Genomic DNA, 11,714 nt, shown 5'->3' with positions numbered 1-11,714 from the left:
GATTATGGTTGGCCCACTGCATGTCATGACACAGCTAAATGCCAAAGTGTGTCCTGATCACTAAGTACAAGCCTTTCCCCTAATCCCTGTATGCCTGTAATTAAGCAGGAGAGTTAATTTATGTAAATCATGCATTACTGTAATTGGGCGCAAGTGCACAGTCATGTACATCTTATTTAAAAGTGAAATATAATGTTATTATGTGGATACTGGTGCAGCAGAGGCTCAGCCCTCTGGGGGGAAGTCAGTAACATCGCTGACTGTTTACAAGACTCACTCTTTGGTCTGGGAGCTTGATTACAAATCATCCGGCTCTGCTTGGCACTGCCCTGTGAAGGATAAAGCTACCTGCCTCCAGGAAGGCTGAAGGTACACTATGAGGTCTTTCCTTTCCATCTCGCTTTTAACCTCCACTTGTAGAACAGTCATTTTTCTCTTTCTAGTCATCTTTTCAAACCCAAACAGTACTTTCCAATGGCTTGCTCTGCTTGGCAGTCCTAACCCATATATCCCCAGGCAGACTGCAGATGGATTTGTCTTCTGGAAGCAAGGAGTAGTCTGTTTCCTTTTTTAGCTTGTCTTTTCTAATGCGACTCAGGATTGCTTTATGATCCTAGGATTTTGTTTTCCAAGTGCAGGCAGATTAGACATCATCCAGCAGTCTGTGTTTGTGATTGCACTATGCCTGCACAGCCCTGAGAGGGAAGCTGGCCTGGGGTGCAGGGCCCTCACTGTTCCTCTACTCTCTATTTAGGCAGCAGATCTAGGGCTTTGGGACAAGGTTGCTCTGCAGAATATAAAGCATCTAATCTACATATCTCAAGGTCGAGCTTTGTGAGGAAGAAAATATGCAGAAGATCATCGACTGTTTACTTTGAATACACTCTATCCTTACCAGAAGCCCAAGCATTTATTCTAGGGAGTTGGGTTGTGGCCTCATTCTTGCTCAGTTTGCCAAGTGAGGACTTCTGCCTGCAAGCTCAGGGTGCAGTGGCTTAGCCATTCCAGCCTCTGGGTGCCCCTTGTGTTCCTTGTATTCTGGCTGCCATTCCACACCCCAGAAACCCTGCTAAAAAGCCTCAGGTTCCTTTCTTCTGGAAGGAGTATATGAATAAACGGATCCTTAGGTCTCTTTTATAATGGTTCCCTTCCTGCTCACCAGCTGTTTGATATGTCCATCTCTCTCACCCTCCCATCACCCTTACTGTTCCACTCAGATCCTATCTGTCATTTATGTTGTCGTTCCTTCCATGATATGCCATCAGTCTGGAGGATATGGATGTGGGTAAATGAAATGGCTTCTAAGATCAGGCTTTAGTTAATAAGGAGGGAAGTGTGTTCCCTGTTGGCCAAAGTGTTTTATCTTAATCTTTGTTCCTATAAACAGACTCGTTAAAATAACATGTGGCATATTATTATAGTATAAAATGTCTTTATTAGACCAGTTTGTTCAGTGGGGTTCAATGACTTTTTGTATTAGGCAACTTCAGCTTGGCCAAGGAATGGCAGGTATTTATATATATCCTTATTTAAGTGTTTTATATATATATATATATATATATATATATATATATATATAACATATATATGTGTTATATATATGTTATATATATACACATATATATATATGTGTGTGTGTTCATATATGTGCATGTGTTCTTATATGTGTATGCGTGCACACAAGTGTGTCCTTGTGTATGAGGTCAGAGGTCATTCTTGGGTGTTGTGGTACTGTACCTCAGGTACTATTCAGCTTTTTTTCTTACTTTGGAGACAGGATCTCTCAGTGACCTGAAACTTACCAAGTAGGATAGGTTGGGTGACTAGTACAACCCAGGGATCTGTCCATCCCTCTATCTCCGGCTCTGGAATTACAAGTACTTGACACCATACTGTTTTTTGTTTTTTTTTTAAATGTGTTCTCTAGGCACTGAAGTCATGTCCTAATACCTGTGCAGCAAGCACTTTACTGGTTGAATTATTTTCCCAAGCCCTGTCTATTTTACTTTAATTTAGTTTTATATTATGTTCATGTTTGAATATATATTCATAGAATTGATCAGAAATGAAATACAATGATATTTTCTCTTGGTCTTGGTATGATTATCTTTCATTTAGGTTTACCTACGTATTCTGATCTTAAACATTAATCAAACATAACTTCTTAGTATGCTTATTAATAATCTGGTATTCAGTAATGACAATATGGGACACTGCTCTGTGCTTTATGCTTTTCATGAAAAGCTGGACTCATATGAAAGACTCCTATTTTCAAGGTCTAAGCCCATGGAGGAGCACTAAGCTGGACTGTGCAGTGAAGGGCTGTGCCAGAGGAAGTATTCTCACAGTGAGGAAAAGAGAGGTGGTTAAAATTCTGAGAACAAGAGGAAGTCTTGCGAGAGGAGACATCCACGGGGAGGAATCACGTGAAGACAGCTCAAAATACACCTCAAAGAATAGATTTGATTGTGGGGGTTTTGAGAGCTACTTTCTCAGTGTGGTTACTATGCCCAAGCCTCCTATCGTTCATCTAGCACACAAGCCCGGCCTTATTCCTGGGTACTTCCTCCCACAACAACTGATTTTGCTTTGACCAACTCATCTAAGTTTTTGCCCTGCCTGGATTAGAAATGAAAAAGCAAAAGCTAATTTTTTTCACTTCTTACCTGATGGAAGATTAATGGTGACAACTAACTGAAGAGTTAAAAGTATACAGGAAACTCAAATTAGTCCATTTATCCTTTGTGGAGCTCCACCAAGGTTGTATCCCTGGAGCAAGTGCACCTATAAAGCAGATTTCCAACCATAGCGAGACTGGATTGGCAGCACATCTTATATACGGTCCTGATGCTGACTTCAAGGGACCATGGACAGTCTGATTTATGTGCTGGTTATAAAACTAATCCCATTACTTCATATAACCCTTCATCCTTCCTCTATCTTTTATGGGCGCTTCCTGTGGATGCTCATATAGAGATATCAATTAATTCAATGAAGCAGCTTTCATTATTGATATCCAGATGATTAATTATGTAAGTGAAATGTCTGCTGTAATTGGGGAAGAGTGGTCTATACAGGTACAGCCTGACTTGGCACAGGGAAACAGCCTCCAAGGCCAAGTATTAGCAGAGTCTAATGTGACTTTGAGATAAGCTTTGTCATAGTTCAATAGTCTGCACTGGCTTCTCCTCGAGGATCCACAGAAAGAGACTGTGGTGCTGCAGAGTCACAGTGATACAAACTCATCTCTCATTGGAAAGCACAGGGGCCCAATGCTATGTGCATTCTTAGGGTTTTAAAGGAAAAGCAGAATGACCCTCCCCCTTTTCGGACATGATACTAATGGATGAATTTGGGGCGAATTAGATGAGTTTGACTGTTTTTGACATTTGACCTCTATATAAACTTCATTTCCCAGCACTAAAACCAGCATTCTCATCTCCAAAGACAAAAGAAGCATTTCTCTGAGTGACTCTGATTGCTGGACTCTGGCTAACTCTGACCATATGATTCCCATCATGCATTACTCTACTGATAAAATATGGTTTATTATATTTACTGTTACCATAAATATCTATTGTAGTCATACGAAGTATTTCCATTTTACTTTGTGCATGCCAGTGTTCCAAGCTCAAACACTGATTGCTGTTTCATTTCTCAGGGTAGTCACATTGTTTGTGTCGAGATGCTGCTCTCTTCATTTTAAATACGAGGCAAAGGGAACTCGGGCAAACTGCCTAAGCTTAAGTTGGTAATAAGTAGCCTTAAGCTGGGACCCACATCTGCCTCATTTCAGAGGCCACAATTTCAACATTATACTTACTTTGAAGGTATACTCTTACTAATTATGATACTACCCTGAAATATTTCACTGTTTTTTAAAATTCTTTTACCAGAACTTAAAACTTTTTGATTTTATGGCTTGACAAATCCTTGTCTATCATCTTTATCTCTTCTGGAAGCAGAGAGTTGTTTCTACCCCCTTCTACACCACAGACCAAGAATAGTGTCAGGTAAGAGTATCCACACCTAGTAAATGTTTGTAGAATAACTAGAAGACACTAGCAAGCCTTATATCTTCAGATACGTATTGCTTTCAGGCTAAGAGTAAGAGTGAGTTTTGTAAATAAATGTGTCCCGACACAGGAACTTCCAGACCAGAATCAGGTTGGCAGTTGGAATAGAGACTTCCTTGAGAATCTGCTACTTTCTCTGAGCATTGTGAAGACAAGGGGATGTGGGATGGTGTGAAGAATACAAAAGTGCAGAAATGAGACATCAGGACATGTATAGAGAGGGAATCCATTCTGTGTGAAAAGGTATCCAGGGCCATCAGGAGTCCCATGCACTTGGAACTGACTGGTGGTGTAGCCTCTGCTACTTCCTGTGACATTTCTCATTCACCACTAACTCCTCTTGGGTTTCTCATTCACCATAAACTTCTCTTGGGTTTCTGAGAACTCTAAGGCAAGGAACCAGGATGAGTTGATAGTTGCTTTCAGGTAGGAATTAAGTTTCTTCTGTTACTTTTCAATATCACCTCACAGCCTAGCACAGGGCTGATAATTGATGATTCTTAGTAAACATATAATGTGTTGTAAGTATATATTGATTAATTGAAGTGGATTTTTAGATGTTTATTTAAAAGCAATCAGAATTTATGTTTATAATAAACAGCCATAATGGTAAATGTGTCTCTGATGGCAATAATAAAAACATAGTGTCTTTTTTTCTGAACATGTGCAAGTTTAGACATAAGGTGACTGGGTGGCCTAGAGGTGACAGAATTCAGTTCTAAGATGTGAAATGATTTGCTCAGGGATCCACAGTTGGACTATGGGCACGAGGGGAGCTGAGCAAAGTTTTTGAGAAAGCAATGTTTCTTAGAATTTGCTCTCTGCAAGTTGTTCTGTATATTGGACTGGTCAGATCACACTTTATTAGATTATGTCATGTGAACCCCACACTTTAAGAGGTCTATTGGCAAAGTGGAGTATAGGTAAATCAGGAGAAAATGACATAGATGCCAGGAAATGTGGAACTGTGTCACATGAAGAGCAGAAGAAGAAATTAAGAATTTGCTTGAAGAAGAAATTAATTGCAGAATTCTGGAGTGAAATAAGAAACCACAAATTCTGTCTTTATATTTTAAATGCAGACCATAGTTCCTTTGTCCTGTAGAGGAACAATAGGAGTCAAAGTGAAACCAAATGCAGAGAGGTGAGCTTTAGCTCAGCGTGAGGAAGAATTGTTTAGATGATTGGAATGGTCCAAGAATGAAATTGCAAATGATGAGAGATGAGTTAGCGGAGGCCAGCTGGATTCCTTCCCTGCTGGATTGTGAGTTCCTGGGGATGGGACACCAAGGTCTATTTGTATTTCCCTTGGAACTAAAGTAGCACCTAGCATACCGGAAAAAGTAGCACTTAGGATTCATGAGGCAAGATTTTAAAGTAGTTCTTTTATGGCATAGGTCAGCATAGATGTGGGCAGAAAAGTATAAAAGACTCTCTGAACACTTAGCTTTATGATCTTTGATAAAAATTTAAGTATAGTGATAAATAAACATGTAACAAAATCAGTCATTTCATATTTTTGTAAGCAAAGGTCAGTGGAATTGTTGCTTTGAACCTACGCCTCACGATGAATGGTACATTTTTTTCCTTCTTCTTTTGGGAGGAGGAAGGGTTTATTTGCTACAGCTATTATCATACAAAGAATACTAGGGCCAATTACATCTCTGTGCATGTTAAACAAATTACACACACAGATTAGCAGGTATTTGTCATATTTATCTATCAAGAGACTGATTCGTAGAAACACTTGCATAATGGTTATGCCAATAATGTCACACTTTTTCAAATTTATGACTTAATTTAGAAAAAACACAGTTTTCAAATTCCTAAGTCTTACATAGATTGTCACCTTTATTATATATTAACAAGTAGTTTAAATTTCACCTCAGACCCTTATTTGTTCATAGAATATTTTATATCCAGAACACTTTGATTTGCTATGTGTTTTTTGGTTTCTAACAAAGGAGGGGATGCCATTTCTTTTAGTCCATGAAGAAGTCATTTGAGGAAGACAAATAAAGCTTTATTTAAATCATCCATATGTGCCACAGGAACTACTCAAAGGTAATATTTAATTGGGTATTTCATCTTATTTCTTGAGAATTTTCACAATTTACGTTCCCCAAGCAAAGTGACCATTCATATCTGTCTGCTCATATCCCATAGGGGTTGACAACAGCTCTCATGAAGGTCCCTTAGATTCTCAGGGATTTTCTTTCTTATGTAAATATCCTTAAACATATTTCTCCATTTTCATAAAACATTGTTTTATTTTTTGTCTTTCAGTTTCAAATAACAATACTTTTTGGGCCATAAAACTGTTTGGGGGGCATTTGTTTGCTAGTCTAACTTCTTTTCAAGTAAGATATAAACACAACAAGGGTCTTCTAAGAAGCTACGTTTGGGCTCATACTGAAACAGTTACAATGTTCACTTAGCTGTTATTTCTGCTCGCAGAAACAGAAACAGAATAGGTTTGACCACTGTTTATACACCTAGTGGATATCTTTCTCAGAACCCTCAGGGTAGATATATTTAACTAAGATAGTTATATTGCTTCCCAGTAAAACAACTATATATTTTTTGCATTTTATTTTGAGCCACAAAACACTTCCCTTTTTCTCATCTGTAACTTACATACCAGAGATTTTTCAGTTCTGTGAATGACAGTGAAAGACAGGGAAGAAAGTAGATGAGGCAGAGATGATTCAAGGATATGACATATCTTATGCTTCCTCAATAAAGTAAATTATTTTTCTTTTTTCCAATAAGCAGTATATCCCTTGATCTTGGAATCACTCAAAACCTAGCTACAGATTGCTGTGCAAACTAATGTGTTGTCTGAAGATGCACAGAGGGATGAAATACTGCTGTCTGCATAGCCCATGACAGTTGGACTGTGTTTACAGCTATGAATTACTGCAAGTTTAAGAATGCCATTTTTTTTCTCATCACTGAGTATTTATTATATATAACAAATACATGGGAAAGAAAAAACTATATTGTGATATAAATAGTTTATTTACATTACAGAAAAACATCAAGACAATGTATACTATTTCAAATATATCCATACATAATCAAATATAGCTGTAGTACATGTTTTCATTGGTGTAGATTACCACAAACGCAAGGCAACATGTGTAGATCTTGTCTTATTCTTTTGTCTCTAATACTGTATTGTGTAGTCCAAGCTGTCGGTTGTCCGGCCACTGGGAAACATGCTCCCTCTAGATTAACCGTGTGGATGCTCTTGTTGTGTTGTCTGAACTGTAGTGCCCTGTATTTTGCTTCTGTCTGTGAATTCTGTTGCTTCTGGGGCATTTCCTAGAAGGTTGGAAAGTTTACAGATCTTAGTCTAATGTAATTACCTAAAGTTTGCTCCTACAATCAAAGAATGAAGCTCTAGATGAAGCAAATTACTAAAGTATTTCAGAGCAAATAAAAACCCCTTATTACAGGTAGAATCTGGTTACTTGTATATGTTATTAATTATTATTATTATTCTCCTTGTAGTTGTCTTTAAGTTTCTGACAAGATCTGAAGAACAGAAGTAGAAGTTGAAAGGAAATATTCTTGCTTTGCCCTTCACTGTTCATTCTTTAAGTCTGTTCATCATATTGTGCAATGAACAGACTCAGCACAAGGCAAACAAGCAAGTCACAAGCTCACCACAGCTCACTTTAAAGGTCTTCTACAACTTTATGTCTAAATGTCTTAACGATGAGTGCTATATTGACATTTCAATGATACAAGTTAAGATTCTATCACAGCAGAACAAACCAACTGATAATACCCAAATGTAAGTGCAAAAGAATATTGCTTTGGTATAGCCTAATATCATTGTATTGCATTAATGTTATAAAGCTAGAGATATAAATTGGCACCAATTATGTTGCTTCCATAAAAATCTAGTATTCGGTCACATTATCTGAAAATCTCCGATCTAGTATTTTTATTATCCTAAGAGATTCCTTAATGATGGAAGTAAGAGCAATACAAAGCTAACAAAAATTCTATTACCACTAAGGGGTGATACAGTGGAAACCATGTGAATGAGCATACATACACATGCATACATATTAGGTCTGAAAATATTTTTATGTCGTTGCTGTGGCTGACATAGCTGTCAAAAACAAACACAGATCTATAAAGTCACACTTTCAGCAAGTAAGAGATGGAGGCAAAAAAAAAAAAGCTGAAAATTCAGCTTCTCAAGGGGACAAGATGTTCATTTGGAACATGTCTCTAGATGTTCATTTTTATGAGATATTGCTCTGAAGACAGGTTCTTGAATAGACAGCAAAAATTGAATAGACAGGAGAAAGAGAGAGAGAGAGAGAGAGAGAGAGAGAGAGAGAGAGAGAGAGAGAGAGAGAGATATACAGGGAGAAACTGGAAAGACAGAAGAGAAAGGAAAGAAGGAACAGAGAACAGACATTAAGAGGAAATTGAAGTGAATGAGGGGATCGACATTAGGAATAATTATGTGAATTGTCTAGCATCTGGGTATTTTGGAACAGATCTTGACAAACAAGGCTTGCTACATCACCAGGAAAGCAGGGTATCTTGAAGGTCAGAGGTGGGCCTAGCTGGCACTATTTTTGAATGAATGGAACGAATCTACCCTGGATACTGGTGTAATGTATAGATTTATATTTTTCCTGGAAAGTGTTTCAAAGGTTTGGTTGTACAATGGGAGGGTATTTATATAATGCATTATGACAATGCTAATATGTTTGATATGCTTTTTATCTCCCCCTAAAGCAGATAGAGAATAAGTTTTATTTAGTTTTAGAATGAAAAGTAAAGAAAAAAAAGTGATATCCTTTGAAAACACAGCATACGGAGCTTCTTCAAACTGAGAGCTTAGCATAGGCAGTCAATTGCAGAAGAGTACACAAAATCATGAGAAGCCAGGAGCAGAGGAGCAGGGTAAAATGCAAAACTATGCCAGTAGACAGACTGGGCATTTTTGCTTCATTACTCAGCTGTGTAATCTCAGAATCTGAGAACATCTCATATTTCAGGATCTCTGCCATGAAAGTTATGATGAATGAATGAATGAATGAAATAACTGTTGACTTTTTGTAATGTTGTAAAGTATACATACATGTGCATTTGTGCACTCAAGTGAATATATAAATATACGACAAAATTATAACATAAATGTACAATTTCTGGTAAAATAGATTATATATTCCATTTTTAAATAATGTATGGGAATGAAAATGTCATTAATAGCTAATTTGGAGAAATGGTTTCAAGTATTGAAATTTGGGCTTTCTTCACTATATGAAACAGCCATCAATTTGTTATTGTATGACTACGAATACAAGTCTTATTTTCCCATGTGTGTTTAGAAAAGTATGGTACAGTTTTCTGTTTCTTAGATTCTTCTCTATCTTTTCTTTTTATGTTCAGAGTATTCTGTTTTTAGTTGGTTTTATGTTCTCTGCTTTTATTTTTATATATCTAATGTATCACTGGGCATCTAAACATCTAGTCTAGTTGATGGACTCTGCTTGACTTAGGGTAGCACCAAGCTCCAATAATACTCTTCCCTTATGTCTGTCGGCCAGGTTAGGATTTATGAGCCATTTTTTGTCTTTTTCAAGAGAAGATACCACACTTGTCATTAATGAAGAGAGTGTAATACAGATGCCAGGATACATTACAGTCTTTGTGTTTTAATTTCATAATGCTTATTTTTCAGTTTTTAGAAATAATTTTTGGAGAATTTCTCTAGTGCAGTATAAATGAATCAGAGTCTTAATGTCTTATGGATTTGATAGAAACCTTAAAGCTTCTCTGGAATTTTAAGAAATACAATTAATTCAGTTTTTTTAAAAAAGGATCTACATTGGCCTTTTTGGCTTTCAGAGAATATGAAGGATGATGCGCTGGGTTCAGAGCCTAGTTCCTGTCTACCATGCTTGTACACTTACACTCAAGAAGTCCCTGTCTGCCACATGTTTGCACTTGCAAGAGGTCAAACACATCCCTCTTTTTGATTCTCTCCTCAAACTGAACCTCACACACCACTCAGGAGTCATGGTTTGATTTCCTGTTGCAACTGGATGAAATCTCCATTGTCTGTCTATTTCATCCCTGTTCAATTAAAAATTACCCTTTTATGAGCTAGGAATTTGCTATTAAGGTGTGATATTTATTACATGTTTCAGAAATATATCAAAGGATTTTATTTACTACAGCACAACCTGTAGTGAGCCGCTGTTTCAGTGGCTACACATGTGCGTTTTCCAACATGGCGCTGGCCACATGTTTCCCCAGCAGTAAACAATCATTCTGCGCAGCTGCTAGGCAGAAAGAGCGCCAAGCCACTGGCCTATCCCGAGGTGTAATATTGGGTAGTGAGCGAACAGCCATTCAGAAGTGAATACGTCACTCTAGGGTGTATTTAAGGGACCCTCTTCCGGTTTCTTGGGTCTTTCCGCTTTATCATGTGGAGAAGTAAAAAGTTCCTCGTGGCAGTAAACCCGACTATCGCCTCCTGTCTTTATTCGCGGGCGAAAAGGGATTTTGGGGGCGTTCGTTACAACAACCTTATTTATTTCATTTAAAGTATTGTGAAGAGCATTTACTATCTTTGTCAAGAAGCTATTGTTTACTCCAAGTGTGGTAACACTGATTATTAGAAAGTTCTACTTAGAAATATAAATGTTCCTAATGGGATCTAGGGTTTGATCATTGCTACATATTATATATTAGACCTTATGTATTATCTATTTTCACATTTGATGTATTGATTTCAGTAGGTTGATACTCTGGTTCATAGTCGGAATTAAAAGGTAAGTTTTTGCAGATAAAAGAAGAAAAGAGTCTTTAAGCAGAGGTTGACATTCTATATTAGAAAGAGAAATAATCTTAGGACATAAACAATCCTCATAATTGTGTAAAAATGAAGAAACTAATGAAGAAAACCCATGCCTCTTCACTTGGCTCTTCAAGGGCTCTTATGGTGGTGAGCTTGGACTCATGGAAGGGACGGCTGCAGTTAGTTCACCACACAACTCAGATTCAGGGTCAGAGAAGGACTCATGCTGCCTTAGCTCAGGTCATGCCCAAGTCTTGTTACTGACCTTGTGATGCAGAGGACCACCACACAGATGACAGCAATCTGAATTGTTCCAATCACAGCTGCAATCAAGACGTACTGGAACCGGACAGGGCCAGGAACAACGTAAAGAACACTGTAGTCCTTCTTTTCACAGTGTTGACCAGTATAACCAGCATCACATCTGGAAGGAGGACAATATCTGCTCACTTGTGGCCCAGAACTTTCATTTGTTTCTTTAACCTAAGTTAACATGCTTACTTATTGCTTAATGACACAGTACCAAAAAAAGTCTATTTGTTTGAGACATTTTATATGTCAGTGTTGGAGAAATGCTAAAAAAAAAAAAAATTAGATGAGAGATACAGAAAATTTCTTAAATTTGTTCGTCATAAAGTTTTAAAGATTTTTTTTCCAAAAAAATTATGGTATAGGCAATATAAGTATAGAAACGAAGCTGGTGTGAGCCTTTCTTGCTAATGAATTGCATTTCTCAGTCCCTCAGCTTTCCAACCAAAAGTTCAGTTATTCAATCTGCATATTGAAATGAACATTTGATG

The 11,714-nt window shown here is 37.5% G+C and overlaps 1 protein-coding gene across 1 annotated transcript in view; it reads right to left on the bottom strand.

Annotated features, from left to right (window-relative positions):
* Window positions 1–5,614: 5,614 nt before the first annotated feature.
* Tmeff2 (transmembrane protein with EGF like and two follistatin like domains 2) overlaps window positions 5,615–11,714 on the bottom strand; it is a 264,413-nt gene continuing 258,313 nt past the window's right edge. Inside the window, exons 9-10 of the mRNA XM_034498088.2 lie at window positions 11,180–11,338; window positions 5,615–7,403 (exon numbers count right to left, since the gene is read on the bottom strand). Coding sequence (XP_034353979.1) covers window positions 7,307–7,403; window positions 11,180–11,338 — 256 coding nt within the window. The 3' untranslated portion in view covers window positions 5,615–7,306. The remainder of the gene's footprint in view (window positions 7,404–11,179; window positions 11,339–11,714) is intronic.

The sequence above is a fragment of the Arvicanthis niloticus genome, chromosome 3 (genome assembly GCF_011762505.2).
Source record: "Arvicanthis niloticus isolate mArvNil1 chromosome 3, mArvNil1.pat.X, whole genome shotgun sequence".
Taxonomy (NCBI): Eukaryota; Metazoa; Chordata; class Mammalia; order Rodentia; family Muridae; genus Arvicanthis; species Arvicanthis niloticus.
This window is presented reverse-complemented; position numbering and strand designations above follow the sequence as displayed.